Source organism: Lutjanus erythropterus, chromosome 12 (assembly GCF_056507025.1).
Source record: "Lutjanus erythropterus isolate fLutEry1 chromosome 12, fLutEry1.hap2, whole genome shotgun sequence".
Taxonomy (NCBI): Eukaryota; Metazoa; Chordata; class Actinopteri; order Lutjaniformes; family Lutjanidae; genus Lutjanus; species Lutjanus erythropterus.
In genome coordinates this window covers 22,877,086-22,894,679 of record NC_139328.1, presented here as the reverse complement: position 1 = coordinate 22,894,679, position 17,594 = coordinate 22,877,086, and the positions used below count along the sequence as shown (strand labels likewise).

At 39.9% G+C, this 17,594-nt stretch overlaps 2 protein-coding genes across 2 annotated transcripts; both read right to left on the bottom strand.

Moving 5' to 3' along the window:
• LOC146318010 (uncharacterized) lies at positions 1-4,697 on the bottom strand. The gene is made up of 4 exons (XM_084731508.1): positions 4,201-4,697; positions 3,861-3,925; positions 2,091-2,184; positions 1-1,595 (listed from the first exon to the last, which is right to left on the bottom strand). Exons 1-4 carry the CDS (start codon positions 4,406-4,408, stop codon positions 529-531), a joined length of 1,434 nt encoding a protein of 477 aa, XP_084587634.1. The 5' UTR covers positions 4,409-4,697; the 3' UTR covers positions 1-528.
• Positions 4,698-9,382: 4,685 nt separating this feature from the next.
• Positions 9,383-16,899, bottom strand: LOC146318009 (uncharacterized). Its single transcript, XM_084731507.1, has 4 exons — positions 16,432-16,899; positions 12,917-13,498; positions 11,180-11,947; positions 9,383-10,226 (listed from the first exon to the last, which is right to left on the bottom strand). The coding sequence occupies exons 1-4, from the start codon at positions 16,670-16,672 to the stop codon at positions 9,448-9,450; spliced, it is 2,370 nt and encodes a 789-aa protein (XP_084587633.1). The 5' UTR covers positions 16,673-16,899; the 3' UTR covers positions 9,383-9,447.
• Positions 16,900-17,594: the final 695 nt, after the last annotated feature.

The window sequence follows — 17,594 nt, the reverse complement described above, 5'->3', positions numbered from 1 at the left end:
GCAGATACGTAGCTGGCAGTACAAAAACAAACAATGATGGCTGTCTCTGTCTCGTTTTTCCTGCATGCAACTACACTGTGTAATGTTAGACAGTAAATCGCCAGCATTATTAGATCTTTGTACAAGCATGCTGCATGCTTATTTACTCACTGACCCTGATGAGAGTTACTCCTCAGGCATCCACATTTGGGACCAAATGACAAGAGTTTCCAATACTCTATAGGATGTAAGGAATTTGGTCAGTGCCATTAAGGTACTGAAGTTCTGTACCCAGCCGTATTCATCACATCGAGCAGCCAAATGGACATTAAAGGCATTCAACTGACAAAACAGCCCTATTGTTTATATGTGATATCAGTGATCACTTGACACCCATCCGGAGACACACTGTAATGGTGTGAACTTGTACTCTGAGTTGTCTACTTGTGATCAGATCACCCAGGATGCATGTTAATACCAGGTCTGAACAGGCTCTTTGAGTCATTTGTGTCTTTTCACCTGAGCAACATCCCCTCACACATCCCCACCTCAGCTGTATGTGTGAATGATTCTGTGCCGCTTCAAATGGTGCATCAGGATGAAGGTTTTCCCACAAAGCGAGCAGCTGTATGGCCGCTCCCCACTGTGTGTGCGCTGGTGGACCCTCAGACTGCTCTGCTGCGTGAACCTCTTCCCGCACTGTCCGCAACCATACGGCTTCTCACCTGTGTGCGTCCGGTGGTGTATGCTGAGGTGGGACGAACACTGGAAGTTTTTCCCGCACACCGTGCACCAGAACGCTCGCTTTCTCTTGTGGCTTTGTTGGTGCAGCTTGAACTGGTGCAGGCGGCCAAACGTCTTCCCGCACTGCGAGCAGACGTAGCCCCGTGCCATGCCAGACAGAGGTCTGTGGGGGGTGTGAGAGGGGAAGCTGCCTGGTGTGAAAGTGTTGTGCGAGGAGGTTACAACTGGTCTGTCTCCAGCTGCAGCCTCCCTCTCAGGGTGTTCTTCTGGCTGCCTCAGATGTGTGACATGTGAGGGGTTCCTCTGTGGATAAGTTTGTTCTTTCTGCCTGTCCTGCTGTGACTGAGCACCCTGAGCTCTGGGCTGAAAACTGGACGACTGTGGAGCATCCTTATGATACTCACTGTTGTAGATACCATTACATGGCCTCTGAGAGGACAGCTGCTGGACATTAGCCGTCTTGGTGGCATTCGACACCACCTGAGCATCAGAATGGTCTGGGAACGTGTTGGAATACTCCTCTACCACACTGGAAAAGTCAGGAAAACCAGCATCAATGTCATTACCTTCAATTATGGACGACCACAGCTGATTCTCTCCATCCATGGAGAAGTCAGCAGCGAGCTGAGTCTGCTTCCCACCACTGTGCTGACATCCACCTTGACTGAATCCAGAGCGGTTCTCCTCCTTCTCCGTCTTCACAGTGAACTGAAGGCCACTGATGTCTCCTGCAAGCTCACCAGACGTGTACAAGTCGCCGAACTCTGAGGTTTTTGGCCTGGTGACATCTGAATGGTTTAGCTGACAGTTCTCTTCAAGCTGCTGGCTCTCTGGGGCGTTAGCTGCTGGATTCTGGTATTGTAAAGCAGGACCTGCAAGTGACAGGTATAAAAAAGTCATGAGGTACTGACAAACAAAACAAACAAAAAGTATGGAACATGATGAACATTTGATGAACACCAAAATGAACATTTCCACTGATATTACAGACTAATATGATGATTGTGAAGGGTGGAGGTTTCTAAAGTATCCAGAATGAATAGCAAACTAGCTATTTGCAATGAGTGCTAAGCACTGGTCATGCAAGGAGGAGCCAAATCACATTACTTCAACACTACATATTAAACTGCCCATCTTAAGAGCCTCCATCCTGAACATTATAATGAATTTGTGAAGTACAAAGCAAAAAGAAACGTACACCAGCAAAAAAAACAGCAATAGTTTCTTTTACTGCCCAGTTCATGTTTAGACTTTGAAAAGCATTGTGCTTTTCTGTCTGCCATCATGATAAGAGTCAGTGGAAAGAACATAAGGCCATGAACATTTCCAAGTTTAACTCTTGCATAAAATCCAGTTCTTTAACTCACCAATTGGTCCAGAAGAATCACTGATCCACAGCGTCTCATCTGGACTTTCTTCTTTAATTGTGAAAGAAACAGCAGCATCTTCAATGTCAGGAAACTGAATAAAGTGAAGGTTTAAAAACAGGAGGTCACTATTAGAAACAGTCACGATCAGAGTAGCATCTGAAACCCAAATTTTAGGATATGATCACTGATTCATCACAACATTAAACCAGGGTTGACATTTTTTTTGTCCACTTGGGGGCAGCACAAATTGTAAACACAACACCGACATATATCATCTTAATTAAGTAGATTTGGCAAACATGTTGCTTATTTATATATCAAACAGACACACGGCAACATTAGCATTCAATTTGAGTCGTGTTTGTGGCCACCTGGCAAATATAAGTCCATTATTTACTCTTCTTTTAGTGCAGTTTGCTCTCCACCAAGTCCTCTTTAGGTGCCTAATTTACTACTGTGTTCACCACCTAGTCAGTTGTTCTATGTCATAATGTTGTTGAGTGAAAGTACTGTACAGTTGGTTTTCCAGCAGTTTTGCTGAAAACAAGAAACAACACTGATGAGAAGGGAGAGGTTTAGCCAAATCAGTAAAGCTGTAGGAGTGTAACAATATATCAGTCTGAACGATACAAAAAAAACTGTTGAAAAGTAAAAATGTTTATCTATATCATCATCTTCGAGACACACCTTTCTTTTGAAATTCCCACGGCATGTTTGTGTAACGGATGTCTGGAAGAGTTCAGTCATAAATTGTGGGGTCAGAATTTAGTTGCTTTTTGTTGGCTGATAAAAATGTGACAGATTGTGTTAAACAGACATTTTATATTGTCTGTTATTGATCGCAGACCTATGAACTGAACTGAATAGAAATCAGTATGCTGTGATTTACACCCCTGTAAAATTGTAGCAGTAATACCCAATTGAGGGTATGAGAGCCCACCAGCCAAAAACACCATCCTAGACCAGCCCTGGCCCGTGGTGTTCAAGTCTGGCTCCAGCTCAACAAAGTCTGCAATTTTTCAGCCAGACCCTGAACCCAGTCCAAAACAGGCAACAATACCACTTTAAGCTCTCTCTGATGTGCGCTGACTCTGACAGAAGTGAGGCAACATGATCTAGCAGCAAACCGGTAAGTAGGTAGTACTTTTCTTTGCACTTCACATGGCCAATTGGCTCATTGTTTGTAGTGTTAATCAAATCAAAATTGCGTAAGTATTAGGAAATTTTAAGATTGCACCATGCCCCTACTTCTCCTTGATATTCTGCACATAATGCGTGAGAATAAAATGCTAGGCATATGTCTAACATAATCTATCACAATATTTCATACAGTGGCCTGTGGGTGCTCTGTGCATATATAGATACAATGAAAGGACAGAAGTTAAACAAGCCTCACTGCAACCCAAATGGATTCAGTATGTTCAGCCCTAATAAGCGGTGGATTTGTCACTAGAGACATCACAATTGTCAGTAGGCAAAGTGAGGTGATCGAGAGTCAGTATAAAAATATAATTTAAAGCAGCTTTAATTCATTAGCATGGTCCACATTAGTGTCAATTCTAATTAGATGCTGATCCTGGGCTCAGCAACAAATTTTGTGCTGGGCCTCTTTTACATCTATTTATACAGTTTTCTGACCATTGTGTTCAAAAATTACCACAACTTAATTTGTGGATTTTGGAGCCCCTGGTGGTCTTGCACCCTGAGGCAGGTAATACAGCCTTAATTCAGGTACATCTACAGGTACAAGTTTTGAGTAACACAAACCTTAATATCTCCTGTAGAATGTGGACAGTTACTCCCCACATCAGGTCCTCTGTCCATGTAGTTTTCTGGTGCAGAAAAGGAAATAATACATTATATTAAATAATACAACAACAGATTAAAATGCAAGGCAAAAGCAAAAATAAATACCATCTTAAAGGAGCAAACGTCTCCAGTTATATGAACAATGTACATTAATTTATATAAGAATGTACAGCAGTCTCACAGTGCTGGCCTGAACTCACTGTAAATGTAATTACAAGCTTGACACACTTTCACATTATCATGCATGATATACTAATTTAACAGAGTCGTCAATTTAGAGCACAAATGAGCATCTTACCAAAGCCTCGCTGCAGCTGTGCATTTTTACTCTCCATCATGACTAATTTCCTTTTCAGCATCTCATTCTCGCTTTGCTTTCTCGATATTTCAAGATGCAAAAACGCACATTTGTCATCGACTAGTTTGGATATCTCTGTCACTGCTGCTTTAACCAAAACCTCCATTATTGAGGATAACTGGGTTTGAAAGGGAATGCACGTCGCCATGTTAATTCATGTAAAGTAATATGTGAGAAAAATAGAGTAAAAAGGTCCTCCCACGCAATGAATCTTTTAAAAAAAATTGCGAAACGAACCAACGCACTACAATTTTTTACATCCCTGTGTGTTTCTAGCTAGCTGGAACCTTTTCTTCCGTGTAGCGCAGGGCTCTACCGTAAATACAGGCGTGAAGACGCAGCGAAATTACAACCAGCACGGGAGAGATGAGCAGTGTGAGACGACGGCCTTCATCTTCGTCTGTAGACGTTTTAGGTAAAACTAAAGGTGACTTACCTTTATTTGTCTGCAAAAATCAAAATGTTGAGAGTAAAGTCAGAATGTTGAGAACAAAGTCAAAATGCTGAAAATAGAGCTGAACTTATAAGAGTAATGTCAGTCAAAAGGGAATTATTATTATTATTATTATTATTATTATTTATTTATTTATTTATTTATTTGTTTGTTTGTTTGTTTATTTCGCATTTCGAGAATAAAGTCAAAATACTGACCTGACCTAGTTTGGGAGATGTTGGCTGTAGAGATTTCTGCCTTCTCTCCAGTGGAGTGGGGCTAAATACACAAGTCCTGTGGCGCTCAAAGCACCAGAAAAATACATTTGACAAAATCAAAACGAGAGTCTCTTTCCAAACATCATGACCCAGTGGCTCAGAATAATTCACAGACCTTGCCATGGGCAGTTTAATGTAGGAACTACTTTCTGTCTGCAGTAGGATCTACCATAACTACTTTCTTTCTAACAGCTGCTTTGAGTACCACAGGATTTGTACCATTTAGTCCCATTATATTGGAAGAGAACACAGACATCTCTACAGCTGATGTCTCCAAATCTCTACAACTCACACAAAAAATCTAGATGGATAAACAGTTCTCCAGGCCAGGGGAAACTGTATTTTGATTTGGGGGGGATATGGTGGCCACGATACTGACGAAAAACGTGAAACGCCGGTGTTTCTTTTGTTTGTTCTGGGAAAATTCTTATTTCCAGGTGATGCCAGACTAATGAAAACATACTTACAAATATTTGATTCTTTTTCTGCCATATTCTGTCAATAAATCCCTGTAAATTTATGTACTCAGCATTCATCAGTCCTGAAAAGCTTACAATACCAGTCCACTTTTGAAAACAAATAGTTAGACTACCCCAATATAACCTCTTCTGCAGAACAAGTAGCCTGACCTATACAAGATTGATTAAAATACAAAATAACTTGTGATTTGTGACCCTAGAAATTTGATCTACATTTATACATTACATGTTTGGTCCTCTTCTGTTTAGTGAACACTTTTTCCATGAAAGTGGAAACCTTGGAAGAAGTAAGAAGTAAGGTGAGAGAAGTAACAAAAAAGTGATGGAGGAGGAAGTACCGCAGGAAAGATTTAAAACTTAACAAATTTATTTACACCCATCAATATTAAAATAAACAGAGTGCCAGACCCCACAATTTCATGAATGTAGTTTTGAATTTATTTAAAAATACAAAAAGTTAAACAAAGAAATCAGATTTTTTTCAAAATCATTTTTTTCATTTATCTTTTCAAATGTAATCTAACATGTTATATAATGTAATAAACTATTACTGTAAAGTTCAAGTGATACCTGTGAATCATGCTACAACTGGGTGTCGATCAGTGATCTCGTGTAGTAAACTACAGAATTAAAGCAGACTGAAAACACTAAATAAATTAAGGAGGAAAAGGGGTACAGGCAGTCGACTTTATGACACAGTTTTGAAAGGCAGTAACACTGCAGTGGCAGGGTGAGGGATTTCATTCCCGTGTGAAAAATGTAGGCACTCATCCCACAGTACTATAAAGGGTTTTGTGTCAAACCTGTCAGCCCAAGAAAGGAGCTTCTTCTGTGGTTTTACCTGGAGTGTTAATTTTGTCAAACTATTTTAATGACCTCTTCACATCCAGCCACCTACTTCAAACAAATGTGAACTGCACCATTCTTTCAGAACCATTCAAAACAATTTACTAAACTATTTTAATGGCTTTTTATATTACAGTTTTACGTTTAAGGTGCTAAACACTGGCTGTGTAGTTAGTTCTCTCTGGTTGCCAATGTCCGATCAAAATAAATATCAGTCAAAGTACCAATACAACCAAAGTGAAGTTTCACTTTTCTAATGCTTTGTATTATTTTATGCTGACCCTGTGTATCGCTGAGGTATTTCATGTTTCTTTAGTTTTACATAATGCACAAGTTTCCTGCATATGATTTAACATTAATTCATTGTTGTCTCTTCCCTTTTTCACAGAAAAACATCACCATGTTGTTGTTTATCATTTTTGGTTAGTGGGAGGTCTGGTGTGTTTGAAATCTTGGCCTCAACCAAAAATCACAGCATTTACTTTTAGATTTGCCTTTTGGAAAGACCAAACCAATAAGACTAATTGTGCTAAAATTATCAAGACATATTTACATGCAGCTTTGAGGCAACAGTAATTTGAGGTATACAGTGCTTTAGTGTATGAGGGTTTGTTCATTTCACCTGTCCATCTACTTTATAAACAGTAAACAACTCCATGAATATTTTTAACAATGGCTTCAAATCACAACTTAAAAGAGTAGTAACCTAACTGTATCCTGATTAAAAGAAAAATAGGCATTATTCCATATTTTAAGAAAATCGAAAGAAAACACTGATGTAGATCCACATCACAAAAGTGTCAGTGTTAGTGTAGTATGGTCAGAAATGATTATCAAAGCATGATGCAATTAACTGATTTCACAGTTTTTAAAGGGGAAATCTGTAATGTATTTACTGTACTAAATCATAAAATGTCCATATGTCATCATATGCCATCTTGACATACTGGTATCTCTGACACAAACGCTACAGCCAAAATATTCTCCTTTGACATTTCCATCCCCTGTGGAAACATCTGTTTGTTCACTTAACATGGAGTTAAAATGAGTACCAAATGTTTGCTGAATAAGTCACCGTCTGTTTATGAGTTGTCAGAAATCAAAAATTATATTTTAGAAGGAGTGGATGCTTGTAATGGTGAAACTGAGTTAAGTGTTATGGAGTCTGGCAGGCAGGAAGACAGGCAGTGACCGAACTCAGGCTTCACTTTACATCAGCAGACCTGTGACAGTTATAAACGTCTGATTAACTTACAGTGTAGGACTTGTCGTCGCTTGTCTTGTCTAGTATAATGCTGTGCTCGTCTTGCACTCGGGTAGGTTCAGAGTCCCTGCAACCTGCAGGCAACCTTCCTGAGCTTTGAGTCTGGGAAGGAGGGAAACAACTTCAACCATAAACTGTATATTAAGCATAGGCCTATGGCTCCAACTCACTATTTGGACTGCAGTACTCATTTATGACCACTAGGGGTGTTATATATTGCAACTTTAAGAATGGCACGGTAGAATTGAAGAGGAAACTTATCCTATATCTCTAGTTGATATGTTAAATTGTTGAGCTTTGCATGCTGTAATTTATTCTAATTTGGCCAAATTTCACTCAAAACTGTTTAGCCGAAAAGTATACTGTGTCATTTTTCACATATAATCAAACTCTATCCCACACTACAGATCAAAACATACACTGACAGTGTATCAACAAGCATGTTGATCTATTTCCAATCAGGAAATAAAGCTACAGCGAAAATGTCTTCCTCCTTACTTAGTAGTTTTTAAAAGGGCTCAATTTTAAATATGTTTCATTAAAGAACATAGAAAAGTGTGGATCTGAGTGGAACTGAAATAGGGCTTCATTTGCCACTTAATATGCTCAACAATGTTTAGTTTGTCTTTATAGAAATTAAGTCATTATCAAAGCTGTTCCAGAGATCTGGACAGCTTCAAGCAAAGATCACCTGTGTTTACTGTCCACACCAATAATGCTGTCAGAAAATTGTTCTATAAATGAGAAGATGGAGAAGGTTAAAGTAGCGGGAAAACATTTGATGCAAAGTCAAAAGTCCTTGAAGTGTGAGAGACTAAACAGAATTTTCATCCTTGCTTCAAAAAAGACTGTACTTAATCAGTGCAGCAATTAGAAAACCAATGCTTTTTGTTTGTCTGCTTCAGTGTTGGAAGTTATGGGACACTGATTTATCGACCGTGAGTATGGAACTTGTGCACTTTGCCATTTCTTACAACTGACTGTGATGAAGCGTGGTGGAGAATCGTGTTAAAGCAATAGTTTGGATTATTGGAAGTGGGCTTGTATAAGGTACCATTATTCAGGGTGGTTAACATGCCCCCAGTTTGAAGAAGTAGAGAGGAGTACCGAAGTGAAACAAAGTAAAGATGTAGACAGGTTCAGCAGCAAAATGTATTTTAACCACTTAAAAAAGGTCCACCTAAAAAACTCTATATCAGTTTAAGCGTATGCTATACTTAGAATATTTTCACTGCTTTGCACTGCGGTCACACAGCCTTTTGCAGGGGGGGAACCACCATTCTGTGAACCAAATAGCACTCTTACCAACCCAACCATGTCCTTTAAGAAAAAACAATAATTTTACTTTACAAAACACAAGAATCGCTGGTCTCCCACTGCCTCAATCAGTTAGTTAGTTAGTTTGTGTTATTGTGTGAATTTGACGTTTTAAAAGTTAAGATTCACTAAAGTCGCACAATAACACAAACAAACTAACTGATCGAGGAAGCAACAGACCAACAACTTCAGAGTTCCCATAGAGGTAAATTTAGTGATTTTGCCAATGGAGTCTGCCTGGTTTGGAGAGAGCGATATTCGGCTTATATAATGGCGGTTTCCCATCAGAGAAACCTGTCTGATAGCAAGACGAAGTGGTGAAAATATTCTAGATGTAGCATACAAAACTGATACTTTTTTTTTTCTTTAGGGCAGGCCTTTTTAAAGCAGCTTAAATACATTTTGTTGCCATCCACAGCAGTTCACTGCTTAACTTCCATGCTGGTTCTCCTCTCTGCCTTTCCAAAGTGGGGACATACTGACCACCATCTACTGTCGTACCTCAAATAATCCAAACTATCTCTTTATTTTCATTTATATTTTTACTTGTTCTGTCCATCCCACGTGATTTTATTCTACATGCAGTTTAAGGTGCAGTTTTAGGATGCTCATCTGATTAAACATCTTACCACATATCTTGCAGCCGAAGGATTGCTCACTTTGACACTGGTGCCTCTGAAATAAACTGAAACTATCAAAACTTTGACCACAAGTTGAGCATATAAAGCAGTTTTGTCTGCTGGCGTCCCTGCCACAGTTGTCTTCGTGGTCACCTGACGTGGTCATATTAAATTCAAACACACCTCCCTCTTGAGTCACAGTCACCTCCTGTGTAATATGTTGATCTTGCAGCTCGGGTGGTAGAGTCATATCAGAGCTTGCTGATTGCATTCCCATCATTGAATACTGATCGTTGTGCATCATTTCGTCCTTTTCTTTGTCATCTAGAAAAGGCAGATCCTTGATTGGTGAGGTATATCCCTGCTGCTCATTGGACGCTCCAGCAGCAGGACTGAGGTGATACTTGACATCATGTTGTAACAGTACACAGACATTTTGTTCAGTGGCATCACTGCTCTTCTCCCTCCCAGATGTCCACGGCTGGCTTTGGTCTGGCGCTCCTGTGCCGTTATCAGTCCCTGCTTGACTTAGAGTCTGAAAGTTCTCCCCATTTGGCTCCAACTTTACCATCACTGCTGGCTCTCCAGTGGGCTCGCTGTACGTGGATCCTGGAAACTGTTCTTCTAAAGCTGACAGACTGGTCTTGGGTTCTGCCAGGTTCTGTAATGGTTGATTATCAGGCATTGTAAACATGAGGTGAGGTGCTTCCAGTACCTCTGAATTCTCCCCTTTTCAGAAGAAAAAGACAAGAATTAAATGAGCAAACAGAGCTAATAGATTAAACATACAATTTATAACTTCTGCCACTAGGTGTCTCTCACATTACAATAAAAAAAAAATAAAAGGTTAAGTTTGATCCCCATGGGATCATGGGAGTTGTTTTCTTCACTTTAAACAACCACCATAGCTGATGAAAACAGATCTGACATGATTCAGGAAGAAACTTGTTCATTGACAAGTTTTATTAATGTTTAGTCACATTCAATAACTTCCTTCCTCACTCGCTGATGTATCCTACATATACAGTGTTTTCCTGGATATTATATCAACTAGCAGCAAGTAAGAAACACACCCTTACACTGAATAAATTATGGGTTTCTCTGGGTGAGAGCACTGGAAACATTTTAGATAATGTACACAACTCAACAAAATATATGACAAATGTCTAGCCATTTTGGACATTTTAATGCGGAAATGTTACAGATTATAGCTTTAACTTTTCTTATGCTTTTATATGCAGCAGCAACTTGTGTGTAAGATACTGATCTTGTAAATGCTGGTATTAAAATGGATAATTTACGATTTCAAACTGGCTTAAAAGGATTACTCCATCTGCATTCTTTTCAAGATTTTTCAAAAGGAAACTCCTGCTCAAAAAGCAAAAAGCAGTGACGTAGGTTAAAGCACTGACGCCCTTCCATCCTCTCCTTCAACACAGGGGGTTTATACAGTATGTAGTAACATCATCGTGCAGAACCCAGTCACATAGAAGACTGTTTTTAGAAGAGTTTCGGAAAATAGCATTTTGACGCTAACATATGTACATTGAACAAAATTTGAATGTTCTCCAGATAAAATTTGACATTTTTTACTTAAAATGTAAACATAATCATTCCCACTTACTGCAACTGAAATATCTGTCAAAATAACTGCAATATAAATTTTCTAGTTTGTCTCTTACCATTTCTGTGCGTCTTCATGTGGCCCTTGAGGCTACTCTTCTGATTGAAGCACCTCCCGCAGATATGGCAGCCGTACGGCTTCTCCCCAGTGTGAATTCGTAAATGTCTTTCGAGGTGGCCGGCGCGTTCAAAGACCTTGCCACAGTACGAGCATACAAAGCATTTCTTTGGTTTGATCACCTGAAAAGACCTGCTTGCTCTCTGTTTGCGGTGATTCAGCAGGGGTCCGGTCATACTGTGCAAGCCTGCCTCGCTGGATATCATCAGTGTGTCTGAGGATCCATAGGGCGTTTGGGAGATCATGCTGTTTTTGAGCTCGCCATATGGTTTACCTGGATAAGAGAATGTGCTACAAGAAGGTTCGACTGGCGGTGGGAGTAACTGAGCGATACCTGGGTAAGACGTCATACTTTGAGCTGAGCTGCTGAGATACTCTGTACTGCTGATCTCCGTGTTGTTTTGTCCCTGTAATCTGGACATCCACTGCTGGCCGTCTCTGTCAAAGGTTGTGAAGTTCTCACTGAGGTTGTCGACTCCTTCCATGGTCTGCTCGTTCCCTCCATGGAACAGAGGTTGTTCTATATTCTCCTCTGCAGGCTCAGACTTTATGTGCACGGGTGTTGTGAGTGTGTCCTCATTCTTAGGTAGGCCATCCTCAGCTTTCAGCTGGCTCTCTTCCTTTGGGCGATGAGGATCAGCACATGGATTTACCTCGGGAAGCTGCTTCTGTTCGCTCACTTGGATCTCAACTGGTCTGGGCTGCATACCTGTTAAAATAGGAAGAATTTTTTTTTACCACCAATACAGTCAAAAGTGTTTTATGGTGTGGTCATATATACACACGGATCCGAATGTAATATTCTTCACAGATACAACAATCTTCATATTCAACCAACAACTTCTCCAGAGCTTTTAAAAGAGACAGTTCACTGCAGAATCATTGTGCAAAAGGAAGAGAGCATCACAAGCCAAGTGCCATCTAGCTCCATTATACTGGAGAGAAGGCTTTACATCTCTACGGCTGACAACTCCAAAATTTGGCAACTCACACTAAAACAATCTAGATTGTTAAACAGCACTACAGATGAGGGGAATAATGTTTTTTTTTTGATTACTTGCCTTTATTTGATAGGGACAGCTGGAGATATGAAGCTGGAGGAAGGGGGGTAGAGAGAGTGGATGACATGCAGGACGGAGTCAGACCAGCAGCTGCTGAAGAGGACCGAGACCCCTGGCACAGGGGGTGCCTGAGTGCCAGTCTGAGGTGGACTGTCTGTTTACTATAAGGCAGTTTTATGTATTCCCATACCAAATAAATTAATATTTAATGTCCTGCCCTGTAGCAGAGAGGATATGGTTGGTTCACGTCCCCCATTTACCGCTGTCTTGCCTAAACCATATTCTGTAGTTCTCCTCTGTTTACTGAGAACGAGGACTGTCACAGCCAGAGACCTCAAATTGTGCAAAAATAACGCACAAATAAACACAACTAACTACCAAAGTGTCAGGGAGGTTTGAAGAATAACAGACAAAAGACAGACAGAGGTGTGTGTTTGTGTGTTTCACAACTAGTGATGAGTGTACACTGGGGTCATAACTACCTGAAGGCACTGCATTTGGTGTGAATGCAGCCTACAGGTGGTGGTTGGCAAAAGGAAGATCAGAACTTATTGGTTATTTCCATCTGACTTTAGGATCTAAACCAGCAACCTTAGACAGAGAGGTGTTTTACTCACTTCTTCTGTGAATCTTCGTGTGCTCCTTCAGGCTGCATGTCTGATTGAACCGTCTCCCACAGATTTCACAGCGATACGGTTTCTCACCGGTGTGAATCCTTTTATGCCTCTCGAGGTGCCCGGCACGCTCAAAATATTTACCACAGTACGGACAGATGAACCCTTTCTTGCTCATTAACCTCTTCACCGTCCTCCTCCGCATCGTGTTGTACGAGTTACGATACGGGCTGTAACCCAGCAGCCCGCGGCTGAACGGGCTCGGCTGAAACCCACCGGAGCTGCTGCAGGGAGCAGTCAATCCAGTGTCCAGAGAGGATTCAGGAAGACATAACAGGGAGTTCTGCCCTAAATTTAAATATTCTGAGTTGTTGTGCGCTGTCTGACTTTGCGTGGTTGGTCTCCACTGAGCACTGTCCCGTTCAAACAAGGCTGGCTGCTCAGGTTGTCCCCTGGCCTCCTCACTTCCTTCTTCCACAGGTTCACATTTCACCTGCACCTCTGGCATGGACAGGCTGCTCTGGTCCTTATCTGTGTCCACCTTTTCAAGCAAGGTCCTCTCATCACCAGCGTCATTCTGACTGTCTGTGGAAAGGCAATGATAAAGTTGAAGAACATGGTATTAGCTGTGAGTTTTTAAAATGTAGTTCAAATTATTAGGTTTTAATGTCATAATTAAATATGTGTATTAAAAACAGGTCAGTTACTTCATTCCAACACATTTGGTAGTAGGAGGGAAAATAATCACACTTTTTGTGATCCTCATTTACATAAATATCTCACACTTTAATTGCACATTGTTCCAGTTCTGAAACCACGTTATGGTGTAATCCACAAAACTGTTACATAACATTTTCTCAAAAACAAAGAAACAAACTAGACTTTTTAAACTCAAACAAAATGATCCTCTCTTATCAGAGGACACTGCTGCTAGAAGTATGCATTGCTGTCATTTAAACTACCCAACAACAGGGCTGGGCGACATGGACAAAATCAAATATCAATATTTTTGACCAAATACCTCAATATTAATATAGCGACAATATTATAGGGATGACTGCTGGAGCTTTCACAAAATATTACTGCAAGCTTTTTGGTAAATAATAATCATTAATGTAGATATAATGACTAAGCAGGTTAAGACAAATAACAGAACAGCTAGACTAGTGAGATGAAATCAGAAAATTACACCACTTTACTGTAATGCAGCCTTTAAAACCAGGAAAAGACAACACTGTAATCCATATCATGATAGAACAGTACCTGAAATCTAGATAATATCTAGTCTCATAACATAACATCAATATAATGTCAATATATTACTCTTTTCCTGAAACTCAGATTTTATGATATAATCAACTATTCATCAGTAAATGGAACCTGCAGTCTTTCTTTTGGACACTTGGGGACAGCAGACACAAGCTGTGAGCACAACACCAACATGTCATCACAGTGGACCGGTTAGCAAAACAGAGCAAGATTAGCTTTCATTTTAACTTGGTGTTTGTGTCAACCTGCCAAGTCTAATATTCCGTCTCTTTTAGGTCTGTTTTTGGTCTCCACCAGCTCCAGAGGAAAACAGCTGACTGTTTAGCTGCTTAAGTCCACTATGTTCACCAGCTATTTGCTGACTGTATCAGTCTGCTGTTTGGTTCTGGGAGTAGTGTTGTCAAAAATATTGTCAGTACTTGTTATTGGCAGTATTGATACCATGCTACACTTTCTCACTCTGTTTTTTCACTCAGTTAGTTAATACACACACCGCTGCAGTGCCCATATAGTTAGGCCTCCTCCTCGCAGTTACAGTCCTCGTCTCTGCACTCTACTCTTTTCTCATCATTTGTCTCATCTGCTGTATCTGTTGTCGTACTATGTTCATGTCATGTTTCTGCCCTCAACATTGAGTTAATTTTTTCCACATGGCGTTGAAAGTGGTTGAATAGATTTTTCAAGGTATAGTGCTGAAATCGGAAATTTCTGTATCTTGACAACAACAGGTGGGAAATTAGTTTACACTGGATTTTAAGAGTTTTTCTGCTGAAAACAGCTGCCTGCTGCAGCAGAAAACATTATGAGAGTGGTGAGAGTGAACTAAAACAGTAAAATTACAGACTACACAGCTAAACAATGAGCTAAAATTTGCAGTAGAGTAGAGCAGAGGCGCAGATTCAGGTGATAATTCTCTGTCAGTGCATGACTATGACTGATCCCTTTCACACTGTCTTTTGATACACTGTTATTGTAAAATATCTGTTTGTTGTTGGGTAGACATACTTAAGAAAGAAGAGGGGGCCAAAGTCATCTTCAGTGCAAAATTCTTAGCTGTGCCACAGTCACACAATTTTGACAGTGCTATTGGAAGGAATCGTCAGAATAGGCAGTGGTGCTGAACAGATACTCAGCTTATTATTGAAACTGCAACATGGCCGGGTGCAATAGTGCAAAACTGTTTGGTAGAGACCACAACAAAAATCCAATAGCCATATTAATATTTAGAGATTGCCCATATGTATTTTTTTCAGCTGATATGATAGCCGATAATTACCTGCTTCTCATGGACAATACTGACAAAATACTAATTTCACATTTTTATATTTTAAAAATAAGTTCCTGCAACCTGTAATATATGCACACCTGAGGGTAAGAAAGGTTCAAGGGTGGTGTGTAAAAATGGATGATTACTCCACAGCTGTGACTGAACTACAGAACAGAAACAACAGTAATTCTTCAAAAGTTCATGTATTTTTTCTAGTAAAATACATTTTTAAAAAAAACTTCACAAATATACTTTTGCTTTCAGAGCGTTTTGCATAAGTATTCCAATGAAACAAAACATGGGACAATAATTTGTCAGCCACATTATGCATTATGTATCTCTATTTATATTTCTTTCAGTGAAAATAAAATGCAAAAGTTGCCATTCCAACTAAAATCATGACTCAGATCACACTAGCAATATCAGTCAACATAACTGCAATATGACTATTTGTTATACAAACTATTTGTTTGTTATCAAAATATTGTTCAGCCCTAACAGGTAGAAGACTTCACAAGGTGGACATAAATACAATAATACTGTCATGAAAAAAGGGCATTGCTTTTAAGCAAAGTAGTCACTGGAACTACAGAGTACTTAAACTGTTAATCCACACAAAAACATAACATACAAAAACATCTCGTGTGTGTGTGTGTGTGTGTGTGTGTGTGTGTGTGTGTGTGTGTGTGTGTGTGTCTGTGTGCTGTGCATACAGACCTACCCAATTTCTTTTAGTTTTCAAGAAATGTTCCTATTTATTTGCAGGGATGTTGAGAAGATAAGGTCCGACAAACACCAAGGTCAGATGAGTGTCAAGAGAACAAATATTTGTCCATTTCCATCCCTAACAAACCCTGTCCTCATGTGTCCTCCACCAACAATGTTGGAATAAGTTGCTACTACGTGAGGTGTGAGAGTGCATCTCATTCAGATCTCTGCCAGGTTAGTGCAGGTTCCAGTTTGTTTATGTTTCAGATCTTACCATCTCTGCCCTGCTTGTTGTCGGGTCTCAGGGTCTCTCTCTCCTGCGCTGATCTTAGCTCGCTGTGCAGAACCTCGATGTTGTTCTTCAGCTTTTTGATCTCATTCTCCCGCTGACACATCTCCAGCCGCAGCACCACCATGCCATCTTCCACCACTTTGGCAATTTCTGCCACGGCTGCTTTGGACAACACATCGATTATGGAGGCGATCTGAGCCCGCAGAGTAACGCTGCTCAACATTGTTCAAACCGAACCAGCTGAGAGAGCAGGCTAAACTTTAAAACGAGAATAAAGTGGCCCAACCATCCGGCGCGAGGCTGCAACTTTAGCCGTCCTAGCTAACCGAAACAGGCTAAAGCTGAAGCCGCCGAATGTACAAAAACTGCAGATGTTCGGTTAGCTTGGTGTTGCTTTTAATGTGTACCGCTTTCAGCTAGCAACAGCTAATTGGTACAAAGAATAAACGGTTCTCGTTTTACGGAAGTGATGACACAAATACCGTAAAGACAGGGGGAATGCGCAACCCATATTGCTGAGGTACTTCCGACGTTAGCCCCTTTCTTAAATCAACAAACCAAACTACATACATATGGAGGACCACAGCTGTCATGGAAATAGTAATGCAACATTTAATTAATTCATATCTCATACAATAAAAATGGGCATTGATAAATTTGTTTACAAATTAATTTATGAATCTATAAATAAATAGACTATTTGAATTGACAATAAAAAAGGAATCCTAAGAATTTAGAAATGAAAAAATATCAATGCCTATTTTTTAAGTAATAAGTGAAATTCTTAATTATTACTTTCATGTTACTTTTGGTCCCCCATCCATGTAAACCAGTGGTTCTCAAACTGTGGGGTGGGGCCCTGTGGTGGAAACAGACTCACTGCAGTTGAGGCGTGGATGACTTAGGGAATATGGAGTTAAAGTAAGATTGAAAAATATGATTTATGTAGGGAAATAAATAAGAATTTGTTGATACTATCCTGCTGACCTTTATTTCACTAAAATGTGAGTCTTTTTTATTAGTTGCTTCTCCTATTATTGTTAATGACTGATGTAAACAACGTGTGGGGCATAAACTGTATTCAGCCTGTAAAGTGGGGGCAGTAAATAAATAAACAATAACATACACTAATAAATACAAACATT

Coding starts and splice junctions, on each gene's coding strand:
- LOC146318010 (XM_084731508.1), bottom strand. CDS start 4,408: ATGGCGACGTGCATTCCCTTTCAAACCCAGTTATCCTCAATAATGGAG. Junction 3,926..4,200: donor ACAGCTGCAGCGAGGCTTTG/GTAAGATGCTCA, acceptor TTTCTGCACCAG/AAAACTACATGGACAGAGGA. Junction 1,596..2,090: donor TGATTCTTCTGGACCAATTG/GTGAGTTAAAGA, acceptor TGTCACTTGCAG/GTCCTGCTTTACAATACCAG.
- LOC146318009 (XM_084731507.1), bottom strand. CDS start 16,672: ATGTTGAGCAGCGTTACTCTGCGGGCTCAGATCGCCTCCATAATCGAT. Junction 11,948..12,916: donor CACGAAGATTCACAGAAGAA/GTGAGTAAAACA, acceptor CTATTTTAACAG/GTATGCAGCCCAGACCAGTT. Junction 10,227..11,179: donor CATGAAGACGCACAGAAATG/GTAAGAGACAAA, acceptor TCTTCTGAAAAG/GGGAGAATTCAGAGGTACTG.